Genomic DNA, 24,778 nt, shown 5'->3' with positions numbered 1-24,778 from the left:
GAAAGTTTGCTAAACATAATTCAAACATGTATCACTTTGCCCTCTGGCCCCGCAATCACTACACCACACCACCAAGTGATCTCCAGACTACCAAATAATCTGATCACCAAATGAACTTCAGACTAAGAGGAAAAGCCAAAATGGAATCCTGGCTTCTGTTGCTATGCTTTAATTATTCAGAAGCATGGTTTTCAATTATGAATTCCTACCATTTTGACTATACTCAAGATGTTTATGGCTCTCCACTGCCATAAGCTGCCATTCTCCGTATGAAAAAAAAGATTACATCCAGTTTTTCTTGTTATTTGTTTTCAAATGGTGTTCTCCTTTTGTCATCAGCTACAGGAATTCCCTGTTTATTTCTTGCCACAATAAGTTTTCATATATACAGCACACAAAGAATTTCTTAACATAAGACAACTTTAGAACAGTGGTCTGGACCAATTATACTGACAGAAGTAGTTGTTGTCAACTATAAACTGTATTATTAGGCATACAATATTGAGACAGATTTGGAGTTTTAAGTGACTAAATCTGACTGTGAATTGGGCATAAATAAGAGGAAGAATAAAAAAATAAAAATCAAACAAGGTGGGCCCACACTTCTCACTAACACCAGACTAGTCCACTTACCTACGTTTACGAAGTATGTGGATCCACACAGTCCCAGACAGGAAAAAGAAGATAGCCATGGAAATGTAAAGTTTTGGCAGTGGGATCTCACCCGCTGAGAGGTAGCTTTCAGGATTCTTTTCCGTAATTTCTATCTGAACATTAAAGTTGTGTTATATGTACAGGTGAAAAAACATCGTTAAAGCACTGAGTTAACAATTACAGTTCACAATTAAATTTGCTCATTTAAAAATCAGCTTTTCTGAGGTGGCAACTGTTATTAGACTCTTAAAGTAAAAATAAAAGCAACTCTTCATCCTCAAGAATCTCAAAACATTTTGCAAGATTACATCCACAACAATAATTTCCCTGAAAAACAGAAAAGAACAGAGGTTCCTTCCAGTGCTTCAGTTATGCAAGGTAGTTCAGAAAGGCAAAGTAATTTTCCCAAAGAATATTTGTTCTCTATATCAAACTCCAGAGTTTGCACACCTTTGATTCAGAAACAGTATCTAGCCCTTGTGTACACAAGCAAGTTTTTTTAGCACAGTCCCAATTTTAGACATGGAGAGTGTCATACATAGCTGAAAACCTCACTCTTAGGTTTACTACAGTGGATTTCTTCACCTGTCAAGAGAAAGGAAGCACTCTGCTGCAAGCCTATTACGTGACTGATAAAACAGATGTTTTATTTAACATCCTATTTATGCCCCTAAACAGCTTTGTTCTATGTGCTAGAACTTAATTAAAATAATGCATCAAGACTAGCTTGCAGTACTGAAACTGTCCTGCATCTCTCAATACAACCAAGCAGGTTAGTAATCTTGGTTTTCTTCTCCTTCCAATTTCTTCAGTGGGGCAAAGCAACAAACAGCAATTCAAAAACTTGGTCTTCTGGAACATACAACACAAGAAGCAGATTTAAAGTAGTCTAGCCTGAGTTAAGTTAGTGTTGCTAAGTTTTATCACCAACATGTTCCCTTGCAGTAGCATCAGCACAATTACGTACAAAGCAGTTCAGGGGGCTTATCTGGCTGAAGTTATCTCTGTCAATGAGAGGATTCACTACAGAATAGTTCACCATGTCAGCATGAGCACAGGAAAGAGAAAAGGGGAAGACTGAGCTGATAACACAGTCCGGCTCAAAAGAACACAGGAGCAAACCCTTGGATGTTAAAGGCAATATGTTGTAGCAAATGTCTTGCCTCTTTTAAGATGTGCACCTAACACTGTAAAAAATGCATCTTTAATTAGGCCAGAAAAAGCAAAACCACTGAATTCACAAATACCAACAATTTAGAATGCAGCAACAACCTTAACATCTGCCACTGTGTAAAAGAAAAAGTGGGTTTTGAGCGCAGCAAAACATGAACAGCTGTTTTAGTGCCCATCTCATTACAGCATCTAATCACAACTGTGTAGACTGAACCCAGCCCACATGCACTCTTCAGACTTCCAGGCATTTCTGCACAACTAGCATTTTAATTCTTAGTGTAGTTGCTTCCTTCAGAAAGGCCACTACAGAAATTAAATGTACAACTCAATCACTTCCCACCCCATGTATACACTCATGTACACTGTGCATTTGGTATACAATGCCAGAATTGAAAGCTGTATTATTTCAGTCTAAGTGAATGAGTTAATTGTACTTTAGAAGCTATACTCACATCAAGACTAAATAGCTGCTTATCATTAGTCGACCCATCCTTGCCAACACATTTATGGAAATACAGGCTGTAAAGACCTTCTTGGTTATCGGAGCTGATGTTAAAAAAAAACTGAAAGTAAGGAAAAGGAAGGTCAACATTCTTCTAATTCACAAGAGGGTTGCCCTGGTAAGAAGCCATCTCTACTGAAGCATAAAAAAGTCAGTCATTTAGGGTCAATTGTTTCCTTTCATCAAGCATACTGTTCTGAAGATACCAGTATATCTGCAAGTTTCAACAGAATTCCAGATGCAAAATCATTGCACCTATTTATGATTACACACTCTGGTAATCCCAAGACCTTTAGGTATTGTGTACAATTTAGTTCACCATAGAGAAAATACAGCAAGTGTTGTGTATTTAACATGGTGAAGCCTAGAATTTTGATCATACTTGCCCTAAAGCATAAGCAGCTATCATGTTCCTCCCCCAACCATACAAATTGTCATAGCTATGAAAATGAGATGTGTCACATAACAGAATTTAAAATGCATTTGTTTATAGTAATCAACAATCACAAGTGAACCAGTGTGCTGAAACAAAGTGCTAATCTGGTTTCATACAAAGCATCTTCAACTTCAGCGAGTCATCAGGTCACAGGTGTTTGTTGTTAGGAATCTATATGCACTAGTTGCATCACAGTAAACTTAAAATATCTTAGCCTGTAAGCTTCAGCATATTGAGCAGAACTGCATCATACCAAATACTGTTTAAAACAGTTCCCACAACTTACAAACAAAGAGATTTACAGCACTTATTCTTAATGAGAGTCCACTTTAAAAACTTCCTGAGAGGCATCTATACCAGACTTTTACTTTTCACAAAGTAGCACGGTGAAGGAACTGTTGGCATGCACTGAGACTGGGCACTGACAGACACCTTACCTGAAAGGAAAAAGTTCCTCTGTCATTGTGAACTGGATGTTCTTGTTCTACTATGCTCTGTGAAAAGGAAAAGAGTCTTTTAGTTGTTTGGGTTTGTTTTTTTTTTAAGCAGGTGACTACCACATTTGGCTACACCATCCAGACAATCAAAACTGCATTCTATGGATCTACAGTGGAGGCTGAGAGCGATAGAATGTAACACTCTTCGCTTTCTAGCTATGCTTATGCTGGAATATTCCCCCAGGTTCTTTCTGACAGAGAACAGCAGATAGTTTCTTACCTGGGACGAGGTTGTACTTCGTTTGGACTTCTTATCTAGAGATAAAAGTATTAATGGTACATTTAGAGTGTTTGCATCTAGATATCCCCATAGACTACCACCCTTTTACACATTGCCAATACATTACTCAAATCTTCCTATACTCATCTGCATGGCAGTTTCCTAGATAACCATTAACAGAGATTCTTTCCCACTCTCTCCTTACTCACCCAGGACTCTTCCCACTGCTGGCATTCATCCGGAATGCATCCTCAGATGCCATGATAGGCTTCTTTATTACACCTTCTACAAATGTCTACCCAAGAATTCTTTCCAACCCCTCCAATTACAGCCACGCAGGAGGCGGATGACCTCCACCAGATGCAGGCTACAGCTATGACTTTTAATGTTATGACCGAGTACTGTTTATCTCCCTGACTAATCTTAATCTGGCCATTAATACATGGCCTGACAAACATAAGGAAGTCCTAATTAGCCCTGGGGAAGGAAAAAGTTCTCAGCTCTCTACTAAGCAAGGCCCCAGTAAAAACTCTAACAAACAAAAACAAAACAAAAAACCCCCAAAAGCATAGGCAACCTGCCAAGTCAGTATCTCTTCTGACACTTAAATTGACAGAAGACTTCAACAGAGCAGCATGCCAAGTTCACAGTTTCACTCCACTTCTACAAAAAGCTTTTCAAACATATGGTCATCCCATTCTACCAAGAAGCAAAAGTTCAAGCCTTCAGCTTTGCTTTTGGCTCTCACACCCCAGTGCGCTGCCAGTGTGCATGCTACACCTTTTAATGCAAGCAAAAGCAAACCCAGAGCTGTCAGATCAATTACCTTCTGTGTCATCCAGCTTCAGCTCTTAATTTGTTAGAGCAGATGTGCAAAATTTTCCACTGACATCAAAGCTTGTCAACATGACAGGCCAAGGCAGACTCAGACTACTTCAGATCAGACTGCTGAAGTATAAACTCTTCCAGGAAGGGTTAACATGAACTGTTTAGCACTAATCCCATCAGAGCTGAGATTATAAAATTGTTTTGTCTGCTAGTCTAGAAGCCAGACAAGGATTTGTGCATCCAAGAAAGGTTACTAGTATAGTTACTTCTCCATCCCCATAGCTTCTAAGTGACAGGCTAGATTTCAACTCTTTATATACATACCTACAAACTCATACAAACATTGGCTGGAAAGGACCTGCGGAGGTATTTAATCCAGCTTCTGACTCAAAGCATGCCTAGTATCAACAGCATATCACAGTGGCCCTGGTTTTGTTCAGTCAAGCGTTTAAAACTTCAAAGAGTGGAGGTTCTACAACTTCCCTAAGTGATCTACCACAATGCTGGGATACCTATTTAGGAAAGTCTTATTTCCCCTCCCAATATCCAATCTGAGCTACCCAAGATTGAATAAGGGGCAACAGCCACAGGCTGCATCGCATGCTACTACTAGAATAGCTTGCCATCATTGTCCTTCTAGCTTTCCTTCAGCTAGCTGTTGGTGTCTACCAAATTGCCCCTTAGCCTTCTTTTTGCTAGACAGAAGACAACCAGGTACCTCCAACCCCTCCCCACAGGTACTGTAGGTCTCCAACAGTCATGTTAGGTCTCTGCTGGATCAATGGAACTGGTTAACACAAATCACTGAGCAGGAGAGACTCCAGCCAAAAAGGTAGCTCTATGGACAGGTTTACACAAGACTGTGCATCAAGTTCTAGCCCAAGGGGGCCCCAGAATGTGATCACAACACTGCTGGATGTGTATCAATGAGGAACTAGCAGTGAGAGCACATATAGGTCAGGTTTAGCAGGCTTACCTTTACTGTTTGTATTTTGGTTGGTCTTTGCAGGATTTTTACCAGAATCACTGCTCTGTTCAGAAGGTTTTAGTGGCTTGGCATTTAAGGCAGTAACATTTTCCTCAGACGTGAATGAAATTTTAGGTAGCAAAGAAACAGCTTCTGCAGAGAACTGTACCTTCACACTAAACAAGAAATTGTTATACAAAAAGTGAATTAATATTCATAAAGAGGCTATCTGTCATAGCCTACATATATCAAATAAAGGAAAATCAACTTGTCTTGACTTGGCTTTTTTACCACAGAGAACCAGCGAGCACCAGATCATGACTCACAGCAGCCTGGCATTGAACTGATCACTGCAGGAGAAGTCAGGCTATACATTTACATGAAAGAGAAGGGCAACTGAAGAAAATCAGTTTTGGTAACCGGAGTCTCATTAGAAATTATGTTTCCACACAGTTACAGTTGTTCTTGCAAACAATAATAAAAGAAGAATACTACAGCCTTGAATTACCTATTTTATGAAGCATCTTCAAGATAAACAATAAAACAGCATATTCAGTGCAAAAGCTACAGAAGTGACCCAGGACTTCAAGTTCATGCCTTCAGCCCAATTAAGGTATGATTCTTTTGCCCTGTGTCCCCTTATCCCTCTGACATACAGCAATTATTCTTAGAATGCTTTATACTGCAGATTTTTTTCTTTCACCTCCCCTCAACTCTTATGTAACCCATTAAAAAATAATACATGCACAGCAGCTTTTCCAAGCCCTTCAAGAAATTTCATCAGTGTTACATTAACTTCAACTAGAGAAATAACTTTAAATTGTAGCGTACACAATTTACTCACACTTCAGTTTTGAAGTCCAGAAGTAAGATTATAACAGAGACATCTTGCTGTGGTTTCTTTTTCAAGACACAGTAATCCACTTCTTCATCCTGGTAATATAAGCAAAACATCTTTGAAGTGCCCTGCTGCTAAGAAATAGGTCATGTTCCCTCTCAGGTAGAGGTTACCATTCTCAGTCCAGCAAGTCATAAAATTGAATTATCCTTAATGATCTGCCCATATCTCAAGGCTCTCCCCCATCCCTGTGTTTTGTTTTTTTTTTTTTAACTGCTTCCAGCCATTCCTGGAGGAAGGTAGGCTATGAGATGCCCCCAGCTTAGAAAAAGCGAGCTCACATCTCTTACTCTTACCAGGTAAGTGGAGAACCCATCATTCCTTGTTCGATCCAAGCTGAAACCCACCTATGAGACAAAGGAAAAGCATCTGTCACATTAAAACAGCTCAGGTTCCCCTAGTATCAGAAGCTAAACTACCACTGAAAGAGTCAGATACTGCTCTTCAAATAAACTAACCTATGTTTAAGGCAGAATCCAGGTATTTTTTTTGTTGCCCAATGAGACAGAACAAGTTATTCAAATATAATAAACTTGCTGGCTCATCCACAACCACCAAGAATAGAATATATACTAATTCAAACCCGAACTAATCCAGAGTACCTTCTGTCCCTGAATCTTCTAACTTATTTCAGTATTTTTCCAGATGTTTTTGCTTGAAGAAAACATTTAATACTTCTACTAACAAGGAGGTTGAACTACACAAAATAACAGGGAGTCTTCTACCCTAGTATTTCAGTCTATTAAAATCACTAATATGCTATATAACACGTTATATATAGAGAGAGACAGAGAAAATACATATTCCTTACATATTCCTTATGTTTGTTATGTAGAGAGTCCTCTAAAAATAAGACAGTCACTGTTCTGGAAACCTACTGATATAATTATTACAAGATGCACTACAACACAACAGGACAACAATGTGAAAATCTCACATCACAGGACTGCTCAAGAAACCTATGTTCAATATAGGTTATAGATGTGTGCATCGAATTCATCAGAGGATCCAGGAAGTTAGTTTATCCTCAAAGCAGAATGTATAGTGCTCAAGGATAAATATCACAACGTACATATCCTCATAAACAGCTCATGATGGGGAACAAAGCCAATAGCACCACCAGTTAGGATCTGACACACCAAACAAGGCACCCAGTGCAAGGGCAGTTGCAAAGGAACCTTAATACAGTCATTGGACTCAAAGTAACTTACTGATAAGCTACTCTTGTCATCAAAGCCCACAGGTGGCTTCAATGAAAGGTTGCTAACATTGACTTTCATGAAACCATCCTTGAAGAAGCCAAAGGTATTCAGGTGCACTTTCTGCCTCACATCATCCTGCAAGAAAAGGAAAGAAAGTTTACAAGTCACATACACTGTCATCTGCATCAGGAGTCAAAGACGAAGCGAGGTAACAAGAGATCATCACTTAAGTAGTCACGCAAAACATCTATCTAATCATACCAGGGATATATTTCTTTAGGATACCTTCAGATATAACCAATTATTTCACTGGAATTGACCAACTCTTTCAATAACATGAACAGCAAGAACTTTAGACAAATGTCATTGCTAAATATCTGCTATGCTACTGAGAAATATGCAAGAAAAACATCTGGAAGAAATTCAATATCTGGCATCGCTGATTAAACAAAATATTGCTACCAAAAAAAAGAAGAAACCATAGACAAATCAAGATGACAGTACCTAGCATTAGACAATAGTTATCAGATCTTCAATGTTAGGCAGGGTGAATGTTTGGACAGTCTAACACCTAACACACTGGAAAACTATGTGCATGGTGTAGCTGAGAAATTTTAGGTAGTCCCATTCCTCCAAAAGATTTTCAGCAAGGCCTTGTGTCTTATAAGGAGGATAAATACCAAAAACTGGATGTGTGCGTTCAAACAGAATTACTTGGATTCCTTTGTCTAACAGGAAAATCATTATCCCCTCCTCTGCTCCGAGTCTTAGTTGCAAAACAATTTACTTCATCTTAGTCTGGTAAGGAGATGGTAGCATTGCTTGCTACCATGCCTTGCTCAGCTGATAAAGGTTCAGGTGAACTTTTTTTTCTCTAAAAAAGTGCATCATGAAGAACCTCAAATGAAAAGTAATATACATTACATACAGCTGCCACATCAGATGAGGAAAGGTCACATCTCTGTTACTTTGCACTCATAAATCAATAAATAAGGTATGAAGCTGGACCCTCAAACCTACTGGCTCATGAATTGGAAGAAAAGCAGAAACATAGCAACAAAAATTAAAAAGCAAGTGTAAAATGTGATTCAAAGCACCTTCACAAGTTGTCACTAAAAATAAGAACATTGTTTCTTCTAGGAAGATCAACAGAATAAGCAGAGAAGTCAGCTCCTAAAGGCAAACAAACAGTTTTGGATAGAGTGCTGGAAGACTGAGGTAAGAGTTGTAGAAGTACAGTAAGTTCTCTCTCTTTCTTTACCCACAGTATTAATTTTGACATCTCTGCATAAAACTTTCCTGATGCATCACTCACTGTAATAGCAGGACACCAATTCTGACACAACTAACCTGTAATCTAGCTGTAATAAGATCACCCTAATAGAATCAAGTTAACCTGGCCAATAGTCAGATGGTTCCCGTAATAGTCAGAAGAAAAAAATGCTAGTGACACACAGCTCACAGCAGATGCTTTGTTTAGAGTATTACAGCTGTGCTGTCTTTGGGTTCCAGGTCACTTAATGTGCTTGAAACAAGAGCCTGTCTGCTGCTTTAACACTGCTTTCAATATAATTTCCCAGTCAGAATGGAAGATTAATATTAGCTTTTTACATAGCATATCATACATATTTAACCACACCTGGACAGATAAGCATTTGTCTGGGTGATTAGGTAGAGAGGAATATGAAGGGGAGATACTGTGTCATCCAGCCACAAGGTGTTTTGCATCTTGCGAACATGACCAGACAAGCTGCTTAATTCAGAGTACTTGCAAAAGCTATTCAGTTCCAATTAAAATTAATTTATTCTGCCAGTTTACTAGTATGATACCCACCAACAAAAGATAATTACTATATAACATACACACTTGCCTCCCTGGTTTTATTTCAGCTTTGAGTGTTTAGCTTACAGATTTAGTTCACAAATCCCTCAGCTTTACATGATCACACACACAGTCACCAGTTGCCACAAAGCAAAACCACACTCTCCAAGAGCATCTACTGCTCCACACATTGACAGCTTAAAGATACTGAACTACTAATAATTGCCTCAGCTCTCACAAGAAGTTTAACAGGTTGGAAGAATCCAGCTTTTACTTATAATCACTCAAATGCTGACTTCAAAAACATTCACTTGTAAGTTTACCACACAGGTGCAAATGCATACAAATGAATACTTAAGCATCTGAGTTGTTAGCATACACATTATTTTAATTTTCATAGGATGCATGTAACTATTAAGCCTGCCCCTGAAACTCATCACCAACAGGGTAACAGTCAAACCAACACAATAAGTTCTCAGTCTACTTCCATAAAAATCTTTTCCACTTCTTCCATTCCTTCAGGATAAAAGTTTGTCCTGCAACATTTGAATAAGATTACAAGAAAGTGGTTTCCAAGATCCTGGGGCCCAGAACAGGCAGAAAAATATTCTTTTAATATTTTACCCAAAATATACTTGGGATCACACTCTAAGTGAAGTGAAAGTTTCAACAGCGAGTGCATACTTTTACATGGAATGAATGTTATTCTTTAAGACTACTAGCAAGACTTATAATTTGTGTAAGATGAAATTAATTATTGGGAAAAGTATTTACAACTTCAGCAATTGAAACCTCAGACCTACCAATATTAAAATGCCACAAGTCTTTACAAACAACCACTGAAAAATAACATCTTCTAAATAATAATGTAACATGAAACTGCAATCTTGACAGTATCATAAGATAGGAGAGATCTTGCTTCCCCTTTTGGAAAACAGTTAATTAGAAAGATAACTCACTTTAATCAAAGACTAACACCACAGGTACTACACAGTGTTGCCAGTTGAATAGTTTCTCTTGAAACCAGTACATTCGGCTACTTGCTAGCAACTGTGTGGCTGACGAAGTCCTCATTTAGACTGACTTTCTCATTCTCTGAGACAGTTTGCCATTGCATTATGCAAAACAAGGCTTCAATATTATAGCGTTCAACTGTTAAGACATGAAAAAACTTATTTTTGGTCAAGAGAAACCTCCAACTACCAGCTACTTTTGGAACCTTCTGAAAACTGTTTCCATCAGTCTTCTATAAGTAATTTTTGCAAGTGTGTTGTTTTTTTGGTTTTTGTTTTTAAACATACCTCGTTAAACTGATGAAGCTGGTAACAACTGCTACTAAGGAAGATAGACTAACCTTGTCAAAGGAGACTAACAGCAAGATTCAAACAAATCATTTTTCTAACTCAGAAAAAAACCTATCATTTTGCATGCTTTTATAAAGATAAAAAGTTATTTTCAGAACAGGAAACCACTCAGACTGTGGTTTGCTTTTCTGGTAACAAAAAAAGCTTCACCTTAGCACACTAATTACAAAGATACAAGAATGAGGCTATACTAAGTTAAGCAGTAACAGCTCGTTTGAGGAAATCCAGTATCAAACTCACACAAAGCCGTGGTCTTTCGCCTAGCACAGTGTCAAAACACACTTACAAGCAGGGAGCCAATGGCAAGAACATGAGACGGGAGATTTCACTGTGAAAGGGTACGGTTGTTGGAGCCTGATGTTTACACAAACACTGTAAAGCAACCAATGAAGTAGAAAAGGAATGACTATGCTCTAACAGTAAAGCTCATGTGTATACAGGAGGCAGACAAAGACACATTAATGCACTTTTACTTGCCACAGTTCTTGGTAGCACTTTGGTACCTACAAAACTAAAACCATACCCCACTTCGAATGTGAAGATCAGCAAACATAATTTAGTAATTGAGCCAGGTAGTTAAGAGACTTGCTAATAGGAACTAAGAGCTATAATGTTTGCTGCTGAGAACATTTGCTGGAGGCCTGTTTGAAAGTTTCTTACATAAAGGAAAATTATCACCCTAGGATAAATTCTTACAGCACTCAACTGTTGGTCAGAAATTTCTCAAAACAATAACATAACCAGGAAAATCCTCCTAATTTATTGCTTCACAGACAAGTTTACTGAACAACATTCGCATGGTTGCACATAGTTAGACAGCTATGTAGTCTGCAGAACTCCCTACAAACAAGTCATGAACATCCACTGTATCCCAAAGGCTAAAGGGGAGCTCCTGCCAAGTTTTGGCACTCTCCCTAAACTGCTACAAGAATGCAGTAATGCTGGTCCCAGTCATCTACCACTTTATTAACTTCTTCCAACATATCTATTGGCCAAGTATTGCATGTTGTTGACAGCAGGAACAAAATTCACAAACTCATTCTGAAAACTGCAGAGGGCTTCAAGAACTATATACAAGCCCTTAAAAAGCATCATCCCAAGCACACAGTTCCTCTATCACATAACATCTGCGCAGCTTTTCACTTAAAGCACAACAGACAGCAGCACTGCAAAGCCACAGATCTTCAATACGATCTGCACCACTTCCCATCAACAACGCTAAATAACTAGTTTTTGTCAAGTATAGGCACAGGACGACAGAACACTCTTTCAAAGCACAAGGAATCCATCAAACCTAAATAGAGAGCTGTCAGCATCAATACCTTCTTCTGCCTCTAGTGATCACTTGATTAGCGCAAAGAAACTACATCTGGAAGGCCAATAGGACAGCCCCACAATCTTTCAGAGTCGAATGATAGTGATTGAGACAGGAAGATTACTGCAAAGCACCGATTAAAAGCAAAAGCAACCCCAAACACCCTTCAGCAATCTCCCCCAGCTCACATTCAACCCTCTCTTACCACAAAGAGCTTTCTGCCTTGCTTTTAACAGGACGCGAAGCATTTGCACGTTTAAACCACTACAGTTCTGAAGCCCCTTCACACGCTTTCCCCACGGCTAAGAAACAGACGACCAGAAAAAGCAGGCATGGGGGCTAACAGGATGCAAAGGAGGGAAGGGAAAACAACGGGTAACGCAAAACACTGAGAGGCCCAGGGAGGCTAAGGCGCAGGGGGAGAGTCTAATGAGAAGCAAAGAGGAGAAGGGCGAAGCAGCGGGACAAAGCTGGAGACGTAGGGAGGAGAGCCCCGACCCGCGGGAGACGGGCAGGGCCAGGCCAGCCCCGCCGCTCTCCTCAAGCGACCCGGACGGCGCCCCATGCGGCCGAGGACCGAGCCAGCAGGTACCGGGGGCGGCGAAGGCCTTACTTTGAGAGTGAGATGATGGACGCGAGCGCCGGCCGGGCCCGCCCAGAGCAGCGCCAGCACTACCGCCACCCGCAACAGAGCAACCGTAGCGCCGCGGGCCGCCATGTTTATTCCAGCATCCGCATCCTCTTCCCGCGCCACTTCCGGGGTCAAGGGGCGGGAGCACGTAGGCGCGCGGGGGCGGGGCAGCCCCTCGCCTCTGCCCCCGACGCTCGCCCCCTGTTGCCGGCGTGTGGAGGCTTCGCGGCCCTTTTCCCTCCCTCCGGGGGCCTTCCGGGCCCCACCGGGCCGCCCCGCCGGCCCCCTCAGTGAGCGCCGGGACAGCGGCTGGGGCCTAGTGGCGGGCTCGCCTTCGGCCGGCGGCCCTCGCTGCTCCCACGGCGGAGCGCTGGCCCGCGGGAGCCCCTGAGCCTGCCCAGCCCAGCGCTTGTGGTGGTGCTTAGCGAGGCCCTGGGTTAGGGCGAGGCGACACGGGGCGGCACTGCCCCCGGGCGAAGGCCTGAGCTCTTCCTGCCCCAGCTCTCAGCCAGGCAGCACGGTTCATGGGGAGGTGGGTTGTTGCTTCCAGCTCAGCCGTGGATCGGCCGGTCAGTTTCAGCTTCTTCCTGGGAGCTATGGTGAGAGCAAGTGTTTGAGCATCAGGTAGTCCAAACAACTGGAAAACCGCCTTTCTGTTTAAAGCTGCATTTGAAGTATTAATTTTAAGTATCATTCACACGGGCACAAAAAGTAACAAAACAAAGGGCTTTCTGCTTTCCTATGGGAATAGTTTCGCAGCTATTGAACTACTTGAAACTTGTCACTGTAGTCCCACTTCAAAATGAAAGCAGATTGGGCCTGGCTTCCATGGCTTCACTGTTGCTCAAACTGAATAACACAAGAAGCAAGCTGAACATGAACAGCAGCAATTAAAATGGCTTTTAGGGTAACACGTTGCTTAGAAAAAACTAACCAAACAAATAAAAAAAAACCCAAACACACCCAACCACTATGCAATGGGAAGCCATCAATGTAAATAAATGTAATTTTTCAGTAGAGAATTCTATGCTGTCAGCTCCTGGAGCTCAAACATTCTGATTTTTCCTTTCAGTGTATGGAGTAACAGCTGTGCAAGTTTCTTCATCTAGAACCAGATAAACGACTGCATTGGACCACGTGAGTAAAGTGCAAGTGAGGGTGAAAAGGCAGAGAAAAATCAGTAGTCTTGACCTTTACATTAGCAAAATTATGTAGAATGTTCCATCTTTGTAAAGACGTGATTCAGATGTTACTGTATATTTCTTTTTACAATTTCATTTCTCTTTTATACACTTGGGTAATAAAATAAACACAGAAATCTCGTCATCAGCCAGAGAAACCCTAGACTGGTACCAGAAAATATCTGGAAGCAAAACCAAAAATGGATCCGTGTTTTCCTAGCAGGATTCTTTCTCTAGGCAGTAACGGGTGCGTGCCGCTAGATGTCCTGTCAGCACTGGGCCACGCAGGGCGCCACGGGGCGTGAATGCCTATGGAACTGCAAACAGCAGCCCATTTATTCTGAAAAGATAACTGGTCCAGATATTTTCTTGGAATTAATTTTTTTTTAATGTTGTAATTATTTTAATTCCCGTGCACAGACCACCTGGGAAACATAGAGACTTTTGACTCCTGAGAAATAGCTGCTTGCAACCACAGCTGCAGCACGGGCTTTCGTGTCTTGCTCCCCTACTATGTTATCAGGCACACTTTGACTCCTTCAGTGGTCAAATAGCAGGAAGCTTTCCCTTGTAATTCTGGGGACTGGTTCGTCTGAAAAGCCTCTCTCAGTCTGAAGGTGCTTCCTCATAGCAATCAGGGTTTTTTTTATGCCACAGACCAGAAACTGCCTGAAGATACCTTTTTTTTCATGTAACTCTCGAACTATTAATTGTAGTAACTGTAAGTTCCTCAATTACCTAGACTAAATAATCTCAAAACCAGAATTTATAACACGTTTCCTTTCTTTGGCTCTGCCTTTTTGTAAGAATTTGTACATTTAAAGAGGTCTGTACTTAAATTTACATCTCCATCAATATGCAAACTGGCTGCTGTCTGTAATGAATATGCTACAACAGCAGCCCTCATCATTACATTGACATATTTCATTGTAGTTTCCAGACGAGATTCGTCTTGCTCTGACTGTGCTGTTCCTAGCACATACACTTATCCTTAGCTGTGGTTAAACACACTTAGCCTGGTTATCTTTTTCCTTTACCTCTTGGTTGTCCTCAAGCACCTAATTAGAACCCTTCACAGATTTATATTTTTTTTTTAATAGTGCATCATGGGCAGCTATTGACATTGCATGGAAGGTATCTGCAGTGTCAGAAAAATGTTGGCATAGGAACAGCCTGCAGGTACACCTCAGTACAGAGCAAAACCAGATTGAGTGTCCATCTGTTAACATAGTCCATGAGCAAAGGTATTGGCTCATTGTGGAGCAGCAAGGGCTGGCTGTTCTCTGAGGGACATGGAATTGGGAGATAAGCATCATAACAGAGACAACGGGGCAGAAGCCTCACCATTCAGGGTCCAGTCCCACAATCCTCAAGCAAGGTGAGTGGAGTAGGCTGAGGGATGGCAGCTGTGGTGAGAGTTCAGGTCATCAGGCAAACTTGTAGCAATGTGAGAGGGTCAAGGCTGAAGTTCTTAACTACTTGCAGAAGCAAATATGCAGTTCAGGTGGTGGTAACTAAGGTCAGCCACAGTCTAACAATGTCTGGACAGGTCCACAAGGATGAGGCAGGTCTGAGATAAGGGCAGATACGAGCCAGGCTCCATATTTGCAGGATCTATAGCTGTGGCCAAGCTGGAGATCAGTAACCCCTACAACGTTGCCCACAGACAGAGCCCTTAGGCCAAAGCCTAAGCGGGGCTCTCGTCCATGGGAAGGGGGTGTGGGTAGAGGCCACAGATGAGACTGGCCAGGGCTGTTAAGGTTTATCAGGTCTTAATTAGGCCCCTCTGGGCCCTGATGGTGCATTTGAAGAGAACTGAAGTCCAATAGTGTGTGTGGGAATGATCTGTCTAAGCGTTGGAACAGCAGAAAGGAAACAGCTGTGATGGCCTTAGGGAAAGGTGTGTCCTCTTCCTTTTCTGGTGCTGTTTCAGTCTCAGCCTGTGAGAGGTTACAAGCAACATCCACGCTGCTTATCATGGACATGGATGATCTGAGTAGAATTATAAAACTAAAAGGGAAGCAGCTGCAAGGGTGATAACTGGGGGGTGAGGGGCGCAGGAGAGTAGATCCTCTTCCTGTTGTATCTTGGAAGCTCCGAATGCTTCTATGTGTTCTAAAAATTGTGATTTTTCTTACTTGACATGAGTAAACAAACGCAGAGAAAAGGGCTTAGATTGAATTGTAGTTTAGGAATTTAGTTTCTCTTTTTTAAATACTGTCTGAATCGTTTAGCAGCTGATCTGGCTGTTTTCAACTGGCATTGGGCTTTCTTGAACAAAGTACCTGGCCTTCTAAAAAGGGAATTTCTTCCACTTGTGTTTAGGACCTTTCTCTGGGAGCGTTCTGAATCATAACAACAAGCGAGGTAAACACAGAGAATTTATGGGAATAGGCCGATATCTAGATAACAGATCTGCATTGTCCTGTTGTCAGTGTGGCTGAGGAAGAACTCCTACCAGCTTCTGTGTTGCTCAGATTTGGATTGTGCAAATTAAGTAAAGAAGTGCTAGATCATATAACTTCTAAATGTAATTTTGGATTGTTCTTTTGAGGCTGGGACCTACTGAGCCTTCCAGCATCTACTCGAGCATAAACAGCTCTTAATGCTCCCACTGCTGTTAATCACATTAGTAATTAGGGACCAACCAAGCTGCAGGCCCTGCTGTTTTGGGTACTGTACAAATGAAAGTAATAATGTAAGTGACAGTCTCTGTCTTGGAGAGTTTCAGGCTAAAGATGGTCAAAGATTGGAGAAAGTCCCATCCTAGAAATATCTGGAATTAATTTTATTTAGTGTTTGTCTTGAACCTCTTCCCCACAAATTTTAATAACTTTTCATAGCTTTTTGCATGGTTTATTCTAATGTACCACCATAATACAAAACTTGCGTTTCTTGCCTTTATCTTCTGGAACTGGTGAAGCATTTCTGTCTTTCAATGCGGACAGATTTCCCTGCCAGTGCTGGTGTAACAGGTTTGCCTTGTTCCCCTCCCAGCCCTTTGTGCAAAAGCAAATTCCACAGCAAACTTACCTCAGATGATGCTAGTGCTGCTTTCTGTTTGGTCTCTGTGCATTCTTTTTATTCAAGTGTTTATGGAGTAAGCTCTCCAAAAGTCATGATGCAACTGTGTTGTCAGGTTTTCCAATGTGTTCTGGACAGATATGGGTCCAAGGACAGCAGGCTTTTGTGCCTTTTCTCTGGGAGGCCCTATGAAGATTGTGGTTGTGCTTTAGGCAGCATGGCAGGCTCAGGTATTTAAATATGTTGGCAGTAGCAGGAAGAAGTACTCCGTAAAATGAGTTGAACAATGTGTCTCTTGGTTGTTATGGAGTCAGTCCTTAAAAGTAGTAACTTTTAATGAGCAACAAAAGTTCTGTTCTCTGTCTCTCTTCAAAGGCAGGTGTGTGAGGATGGCGTTGTAGGCTTATGTTCGAATAAATTGACCTAGGATAAAAATAAATGCAATTGTGTTATTAACGTAACACTTGCCTTCATTGTTGTTCTAAATGTTGGAGTTGCTTACTAAGTTCTTCTTTTCTTGTCCTTTCTTATGTAGGGTAACAGCCAAGCACCAGTGAAAGAAGTGCATTAATCTAAAGGAAATAACATTTGTTGTAGCAGCTGGTCAATTTTTGTCTTGCATCAAAAGGGTCCCGACCCTCTATAAACAGATACATCTTTCCTCAGATGAATAAATGCACTTCTCCCACCCCCAAGTAAATATTTTTTGAAGAGGTGCAGCAATAAATATATCAGTCTAAAGCTCTTTTTACATCTATTGTAGCCAGAAAACAGGCTGTATGTAAAATCAGATTAAGCCACATAGCTCAAATAAATGCTGTTACAGAGGAAGACCCGCACAAAATAAATCTTACTGCCCTGCCAAGGAAATAGGCCATTTTCTACAAGGCCTGCATAACTGCTACAATAACCCGCGTTTGTGCAAAAGCAGATAAATTGGGTTATTTTTCTGTTCGCTCGTTGAGGTGATAGGTGGTGGACTCAGTATTCCCGGAGCTGGGTTTTTGGGGTTTTTTTTTTGGGTGGTAGCGGTGTATAGATGTGTTTGGGCAGCCGACTTTGAAGAAGTGAGCCCTTGCAGTTTTCAGGGCGTAGGCTTCCTCCTCTAGGGCGGTTGCCCCCGCGCAAATGTTCAAAACGGGAATTGCTTCCGCAAAGCCCCACGTCGCTGGGGGCGAGGGCGAGGTGACGCGAGGCCGGGCCGGACAGCGATCCCGGCGGGCCGGCCCGGACAGCGATCCCGGCGGGCCGGCCCATCCTGGCGCTGCCGCGGGGCTGCCGCGCCGCCTGACTGCGCCTGCGCGCTGCCGTGCCTCGCGCCGCGGGCCGCGCCTGCGCAGTGCGCCGGAGCTGTCAACCGCCCCCCCTTCGGGCCATTTTGCGGCGCGATGAGGCGCGAGCGGTGGTGAGCAGTGTCCGTTTGCGTCCCGCTCCTCTCCGTGTCCGCTTCACCCCGCCGGGGCCCGGCCTGCCGTGCGTGGGGAACCGAAGGGAAGGAAGCCCGGCCAGGGGGCAGACAGACCTGCCGAGCGCCCTTCTCCCGCCCCTCAGCGCCGGAGCCATGAGCTGGGGCACGGAGCTGTGGGTGAGTGGGTGAGGTGAGGGGGGAAGAGTGGGGCCGCTGTTGCGGCGGTTACCGCGGAGCGCCGCGCCCGCCCCGTGTCATAACGGTCGGCGCGGGGGGCTGGGGCTGGCCGTGCGGGGCACGGCGCGGCGGGCGGCTCGGCCCGGGGGCGGCTCTCCCCGCCGCGGCCCCCCCTGCTCCGGAAACTTTCGTGCAGACCCCGCGGGGTAGGCCCCGCGCAGGGTGGGCCCTTGTGGTTTTTTCCTTCAGTGAAACCGAAAAAAAAAAAAAAATCCGTGTAACAGCACGAACAGCGGCCGCTGCTGTAGAGCGGAGGGAGGCTTTCGGTCGAGGAGCGGGCTGGGTTTTGTGTGTGTCTTCTGCGAGAGGCTGGAGAGAGGAGAGGTGCCGGGGTGGGTTTGTGTGTAGGGGCTCCCATTTCAGGAGAGGGGGCTACAGAGAAGAAAAGCCAGATGATAACCTTTCGTTGAGGTTAAGGGGCTTCTCTCCACGTTTGTTTTGATGGACGGAGACTTTTATTAGAAGAGTCTTCTGTTGTGCGTAAATAAGTATGTCTTAAGGGTGGGGAGGGTTTTTAGGTATGAAGCTCCTTGGCTGTTTTTGGAGTGAACCTGGAAAGTATAAATGCATTGGGTTTACGATGGAACATTACTAGAAAACATTGAACTGTTTAAAGGGATGAAAAGTGGGCAACAGTGTTTTGAAACGGCCCCTTGCTAATCTGAGAAAATAAGGGTAGGCAGTTAAAAGAAATCTGGAAAGGCAAGAGAGATATACATGTTCGGTCACAAAGGACGTGGTGCAGCCATGTTTGGCAGTGTGATGGTGGAGCATGGAGCAAAACCTGTTACTGAGGCTTGTAATAGTGGACAGGAGACTGTGCAAGCGGTTGTTAATTAAATGGTGGGACATTAAAAAGCTTTGGATAAATCTGTGCTCGGGGCGTGGATAGGGACAGCAGCAACAGTGTTTTGAATGGAGAAGTCAAGAATGAGTGGCAGAGGGTCGTCTGGACTGCAGAGCACTGCTCCTGTATTCATCTGTTTGTGGCCACTAACCAGTGTGAGCTAAGATGTAAACATAGCTAAGCTTTTAAACTGTCTCTGTATAGAAATGGTTATTTTAGATGTGTTAGTTGCTGTCCTTTCTGCATGCGCTGCTGGCCTGTTCTGGTAGACAGTTAATTAAGTATCCTGTTTTACTGTGACGTTGTAGTCACAATATAGCTAGATTTGGTTAGAACTAGACAGTGAATTAGGGAGCAAATGCCTACTGAAAGAGGTTATTGTGGTATGTCTGCATGCTCCAGAGAAAGAAAGGTGATACATACTGATGAAATATTGTAGTGATGCTGTATTGATTCATTAATATATAAACAGCTCTGCTGCATGGGTATGTTTCTGGGAAAATCTACAGTTGATTCCTTTTTCTGTGTCTTGGATGCTTTGGGGGGAGATGAGATAGTTTGGGTGGAATTAAAGTAAGAGCCAGTACAACAATTTTGTGACACAGGAAAATAAATTCTGAAATTTCAAGATGAGCTTAGTCATTTTTGCATTCTTAAAAGTATGTAAACGATACTGAGATGTTTCTGCACAAGAACAGTGGTAGCAGAGTAGTAATAAATTGTTGCTTATGTTTTATGCAATATTTGCAGATATGTGTGCAGTCATATATCTGTCTTTTGTAAGAGTTACAAACTGCTTTTGTAACGTTTTTCCCCCTGAAAATTTTGTTGGTGAAATTAATGTCTTCAGCTGCAGCAAAATATTATTTTTCATGTCTGCACTGTAGTACTTTGAGAAGTGTAGCAGGTTACTGAGGAAAAGGGTTAGATCAACAGATTAAATTATTCTAGATACAAAGTCGGTAAGGGTTACTTTATTTTAAATTGGGTAGAGCTTTGAAAACGCATCAGTTTCCAGTGCTCTGGGTATTTAGGCCAAAACACTGTTTTTTCCATGTTCTGCCTTTCACTGGGAAAGGAAACCACACAAACAACCTGTATTTAATGTATGCTACTGCCTTTTGTTGATCATGGCATGCTTTTTTTTTTTTTTTAAAAATGAAATTAAATTTCCACTTACCTTAGAGCTTAGTGTTTGTTTTAAGTAGTTGGGGAATGGGTGTTTAGGAATAGGTGTTGTAAGCAACAAATGCCAGTTCTACAATGTGACTGGTATGTGCTTTGATGCAAATTTGATGGACTGAAAGGTAAGGCAGTAACCAATGTTTCCAACTGTAGTTTAGAAATTTGAAATTTGCTAGAAATTTGAACATTGTGTGATCAGGCTTGACTTGGACACTGTACCTCTGATGTGCTGATCTACCAGACTGGATGTGTGTTCGTGATTCACCCCTTTACATGTAACAAATGAGAAGTAAAATCGAGCTTGCTTTTCACAGCATGTAGAATGTTAATGTGCATGGATTTATGTAGAATTTCTTTTCGTTCGGGCGGGGAGCTGGTTGCAGAAAGCCTCATACTTCAGAAGCAAAAAAATCCCCTTGACAATGTGTAAGTTATTCCCAAGACAGACTTTTATCCTTGTGCTGTGAGTGTATTCTGTGCCTCTGGCTTGCGAGTCCTACTGCAGAGTTCCTGTTGATATTTCACTTGAATCTAGACATCTGGGTTTTGTCTTTAGATTAGCCCTGTGAGTGTAAATCAACCCATAACCAGCAGAATTATTAGAGGTGCTAATGCAGCATTTATATCATGTATGAGGCTAAATGCTTGGGATAATGAGATCGTCTGGGGTCTCTGAGCAATCTAGTGTTACAGGGCAAAATCTGAAGGTCTCATGTAACAGTCTTGAGTTTCCTGTGTGTAAGCAGGCTGTACAGGGTAGCAGTGGCTGTTCTGTGCAGTTTGTCAGTCTACCCAACCCCTGCAGAAGTCTTTCCGCCTGTTAGAATCGAAACATTCAGGAGCCTGGAGGAAGGAGCAGAATGTGAAGGACAAAGTACAGTTATAGGACTGACCATTTTGGTTTTTTCACCCCAGCTCAAGAGTACCATTAAGGCTTAACAGATAGGAGGATATGGTGGATACTTACTTCATGTCTGAGTCATGAAATTGGCAATGTTTTCTAAATACTAAGCTAATGTAAGTGGTAAGTAAAGATTATGTGTACTTTACTACTTATGTGTAGAGACCCAACTTGTACCTTCGGTTAACTACACTTTGGGGACGATAGGCTGTAAAAGTGTACTCAGATATCTTTCCCCCTTCTCTTGGGCAATGGGGAAGAATGTAGAGCATGGCACATACAGCTATGCTGAAGGGTGCTTTAGGTGGTAAAATACTAGTGTGCGCTACTCTTCCCACCAGTGTCCTTTTGTGTGGTATGGAGCTCTTAAAGCAAGTGGTAGGAATTACATAGTAAACTGAACTAAAACTAACCTCAGCACTTTGGTCCTTGTCTTTTGAGTGGAAAAGGCTGTGGCTGCATGGTTGTTACAGTGAAGGGAATGAATTTGGATGTGTTTTGGTACAGTATGTAGTTTGGGAAAGCTACATATAATTTGTGGTTAAGTGGTCCAGGAAGCACTGGACTCTTCAGAATGCTGTCATACAGCATGGCAAGTGCAAGCGGTAAAGTGATTAAATGTGGCAAGATTCATCTTTTTGTTATGGATGTTTCCGAGGTGCAGATGCTGTGCATTTGTTGCTGGGTTTCTTTTTCCACGTTCAATGGAAAGTTTAAAAAAAGACTGGGGAGGAAGGTCATTTAACCTAATTTTTCTTTGGCTTTTGTGAAAAGCTGGGTGTCTGCTAACAGCTTTCACTGCTCTTTCAACCTGTGAGAAGGTGAATATTCTGTATTTGCAAAGGACTTAATTTGCTGCCCTTATGCAAGGAGCTCTGTTGGCCAATTCCTCTCATAACTGATACTTTAGGGAGCATGCCTTTTGTTTGTAGAGCGTTCTAGTGTGCTTTAGTATGAAAAAATACAATTTGTGGATATGGTTATTTTTGCCTTATAAAGTTAATTCCACTTAAGTGTGAATTACCATTAAACTTTATTGTTTAGGAAATTATTATTTTCAGTCATAGTAATTTATTAATTCACAGTATTAAAACAAACGGGATTCTTGTAGAACCTGTTCTCTTAATGCATCTTCATTGTCAAATGATGAAACGTGAGTGCAACTTTGAGAACTTGAAGGCCACACATGCTGTCTGTAATTGATAAATAATTACTTTTCAGTACCTGTGTCTTTCATCTGCAGAATTTTTGTTTAAACAGCTGTAATATTGCATTTCTCAAATTTGAGTACAGTATTGTTCTTCAATAGTGTTTATAATGTATGGGTGATGCATATAGTGGTGACTCATATTTGGAAACCATCTGGAGTACCTAGGTGATTTTGACCTTGCTGGCTTTACACAGTGGTGTTATCTGGGCACAGCAGTCAAATGTGACCTTAAATGAAGGCTCTGTTCTTGTAGTCTTGTTCCCTATAAGAGGATCTGCAGAGCTGAATCTAGGCTTGATGTATTGATTCTTCTCTTAAGCCAACATCCAGTTTTATTTTACGCACTGCTATAGTTGATTGTGTACAATAGAAATCTGTGTGTGTCATCCCACCCATCCCATTCTCGCACCTACCAACCCCCTACCCCGCAGTTCTTTGGTGTTGGGTGTTAACTGTAACCCTCCAAAACTGAAAGGAAAAGGAGATGGTTTCTGGTGGGACAAGGATACAGATTAGAAATATTCAGTCTTGCATGCTAAGTTCTAATTAGGAGTTGAGAGTTTCCATTATGTAAGGTAATGGGCCTAACCTTTGAAGGTAAGTGGATGAATTATTTGCATCTTGGAAAATCTTCTGTAGTGATGGCAAATGCTCTTCTGAAAAGTGTGCTTTATTGTGAATTGTCGCAACTCATTCAGACAGCTTGTGAATTGTCGCAACTCATTCAGACAGCTCCTAGAGGCAGAGCTATATACCCCTGAGCCCTTTCTCTTTGTATTTAGTAGAACCTTGGCTTCTATTTAGCAACATGTTAAAACATCTCTATACGTTTATATATAGAGGCTGGAATTTCATCCACAAAAATACACTCCCAGAGTAAAGCACCCTAAAAGCAAATACAGTGAGAGATTGAAGAAGGAAAAAAAAAAGAAAAGCTGAGACGTCAGGAATAAGTGCATCATATTTATAATTGTGGCTTAGTTATTCTAAGGCTCTTGGTAAAAGTTGTATAGAGTGCTGGAGATGGGCATGTCAAACCACAATACACTTTTCATTAGCTAAGTATTCTGCATAGTTATTTGGACGGTTTTGAGGTAGCAAAATTGTCTGATGCTAGTATCTTATTTCACAGTGGATCACTCGCTGTTCTAAGTGGTCAGCCTATATATGTAGATTAGTGAGTGAGAAATTGTTTATATCTGAATTATTACACAGTATCTTAATTCTGCAGTACATGCCTTTGTGCATTTGCCCACGACAGGATGGTATTTCAGGCTGCTGCAGCCTGTAAGGATGTGCATTTTAAAATTCGTGCTAGCATAGTCCTTTTCATTAGTTTAAAATTCGTTGACTTTTAAATGTTAAGATGTATTGTGTGGGAGCTCCCCTGCTGCTCATGGGAGGTGGTTCGTAGAGAATGGGTTTGTGTGTGAGGTCCCTGTGTAAATCCCTTGGTACTCACAGCACTAGAAGTGTAGAGACTCCTGGTACCTGAAGGAGTTGCTGGGTCTCTCATGTATGAATGTCTGAGTAATTTCATTTACAGTTCTGCTTTGCTATAAGAAAGGGGCTCTCTATAATATTGTCACTGACCTATTACTGTATTTCCAACCTATTATTTAATGAATGGGGGATTTACTGTCTTTCAGCACGGATCAAGAACTGCAGAATACTACTTTTTTTCTTTTCAGTCACAGACTTTTCCCATTTGTATTGTGGCTGCTCCAGATCCCCCCTTTCTTGAACCATATGGGAAGGCAGTCAAACATCAGATGATGTTTTTCTGGACTCATTGCAGCCTATTAGTGTTACTCATGTTGTGAAACGTCCTTTTAAAGCAGAATTTCAAAAGCTGTAGGCCACATGAAGAGTAGGAGCCACTGCTGCACAGTAACTTAATAACATGCTTTACTTATTGCCTTTGTTGATTGCTAGACAGGCAACCTGCTAATGAATTTTTGGAAATTCACTTTTATCCTGCTTGAAACAATGCTTCTGAGGTTGGTTGTACATTGAATCTATACCAGCCCTCAAAATGCAGTGCTCTGTTGAGTTTCCTTAGTGTTCACATAAATATTTTAAAGTAACTTCCTCCTTCAATATAATCTTGTGCTTTTCAGATGAAACTTCTCTTACTCCTTCCACCCCTAGAAACTCTGCTTTTCTATTTCACTTTTTTTTAAAAAAAAAAGCTGCTTAAATTGCTGAGAGGAAAAATGCTGTTGTCTCTTGGCACATTGTGATCTTTGTCCTTTTTAATCAATGGCTTTGGCTGT

General features: G+C 41.8%; 2 protein-coding genes across 4 annotated transcripts in view; one reads left to right on the top strand and one right to left on the bottom strand.

The window, feature by feature from the left end:
• GPR107 (G protein-coupled receptor 107) overlaps nucleotides 1-12,646 on the bottom strand; it is a 36,708-nt gene extending 24,062 nt beyond the window's left edge. The window contains exons 1-9 of one of the 2 annotated variants that reach the window (XM_056352328.1): nucleotides 12,492-12,646; nucleotides 7,387-7,512; nucleotides 6,472-6,522; nucleotides 6,122-6,210; nucleotides 5,287-5,453; nucleotides 3,483-3,517; nucleotides 3,203-3,259; nucleotides 2,280-2,390; nucleotides 634-767 (exon numbers count right to left, since the gene is read on the bottom strand). In XM_056352328.1, coding sequence (XP_056208303.1) covers nucleotides 634-767; nucleotides 2,280-2,390; nucleotides 3,203-3,259; nucleotides 3,483-3,517; nucleotides 5,287-5,453; nucleotides 6,122-6,210; nucleotides 6,472-6,522; nucleotides 7,387-7,512; nucleotides 12,492-12,596 — 875 coding nt within the window. In that variant the 5' untranslated portion in view covers nucleotides 12,597-12,646. The remainder of the gene's footprint in view (nucleotides 1-633; nucleotides 768-2,279; nucleotides 2,391-3,202; nucleotides 3,260-3,482; nucleotides 3,518-5,286; nucleotides 5,454-6,121; nucleotides 6,211-6,471; nucleotides 6,523-7,386; nucleotides 7,513-12,491) is intronic. The other variant, XM_056352329.1, reaches the window with a different exon arrangement.
• A 145-nt stretch (nucleotides 12,647-12,791) lies between these two features.
• The window catches only part of FNBP1 (formin binding protein 1), a 110,914-nt gene continuing 98,927 nt past the window's right edge, over nucleotides 12,792-24,778 (top strand). The window contains exons 1-2 of one of the 2 annotated variants that reach the window (XM_056352325.1): nucleotides 12,792-13,108; nucleotides 13,582-13,646. Coding sequence is in view for 1 of the 2 variants with exons in the window: in XM_056352326.1 (XP_056208301.1) it covers nucleotides 18,276-18,299 (24 nt within the window). In the remaining variant the exon portion in view is untranslated. Of the gene's footprint in view, nucleotides 13,109-13,581; nucleotides 13,647-18,010; nucleotides 18,300-24,778 lie in introns of those variants that run through there. The other variant, XM_056352326.1, reaches the window with a different exon arrangement.

The sequence above is a fragment of the Falco biarmicus genome, chromosome 9 (assembly GCF_023638135.1).
Source record: "Falco biarmicus isolate bFalBia1 chromosome 9, bFalBia1.pri, whole genome shotgun sequence".
NCBI classification, from domain to species: Eukaryota; Metazoa; Chordata; class Aves; order Falconiformes; family Falconidae; genus Falco; species Falco biarmicus.
Note: the sequence above shows the minus strand (reverse complement) of the source record. Positions and strands in the feature narration are given on the sequence as shown.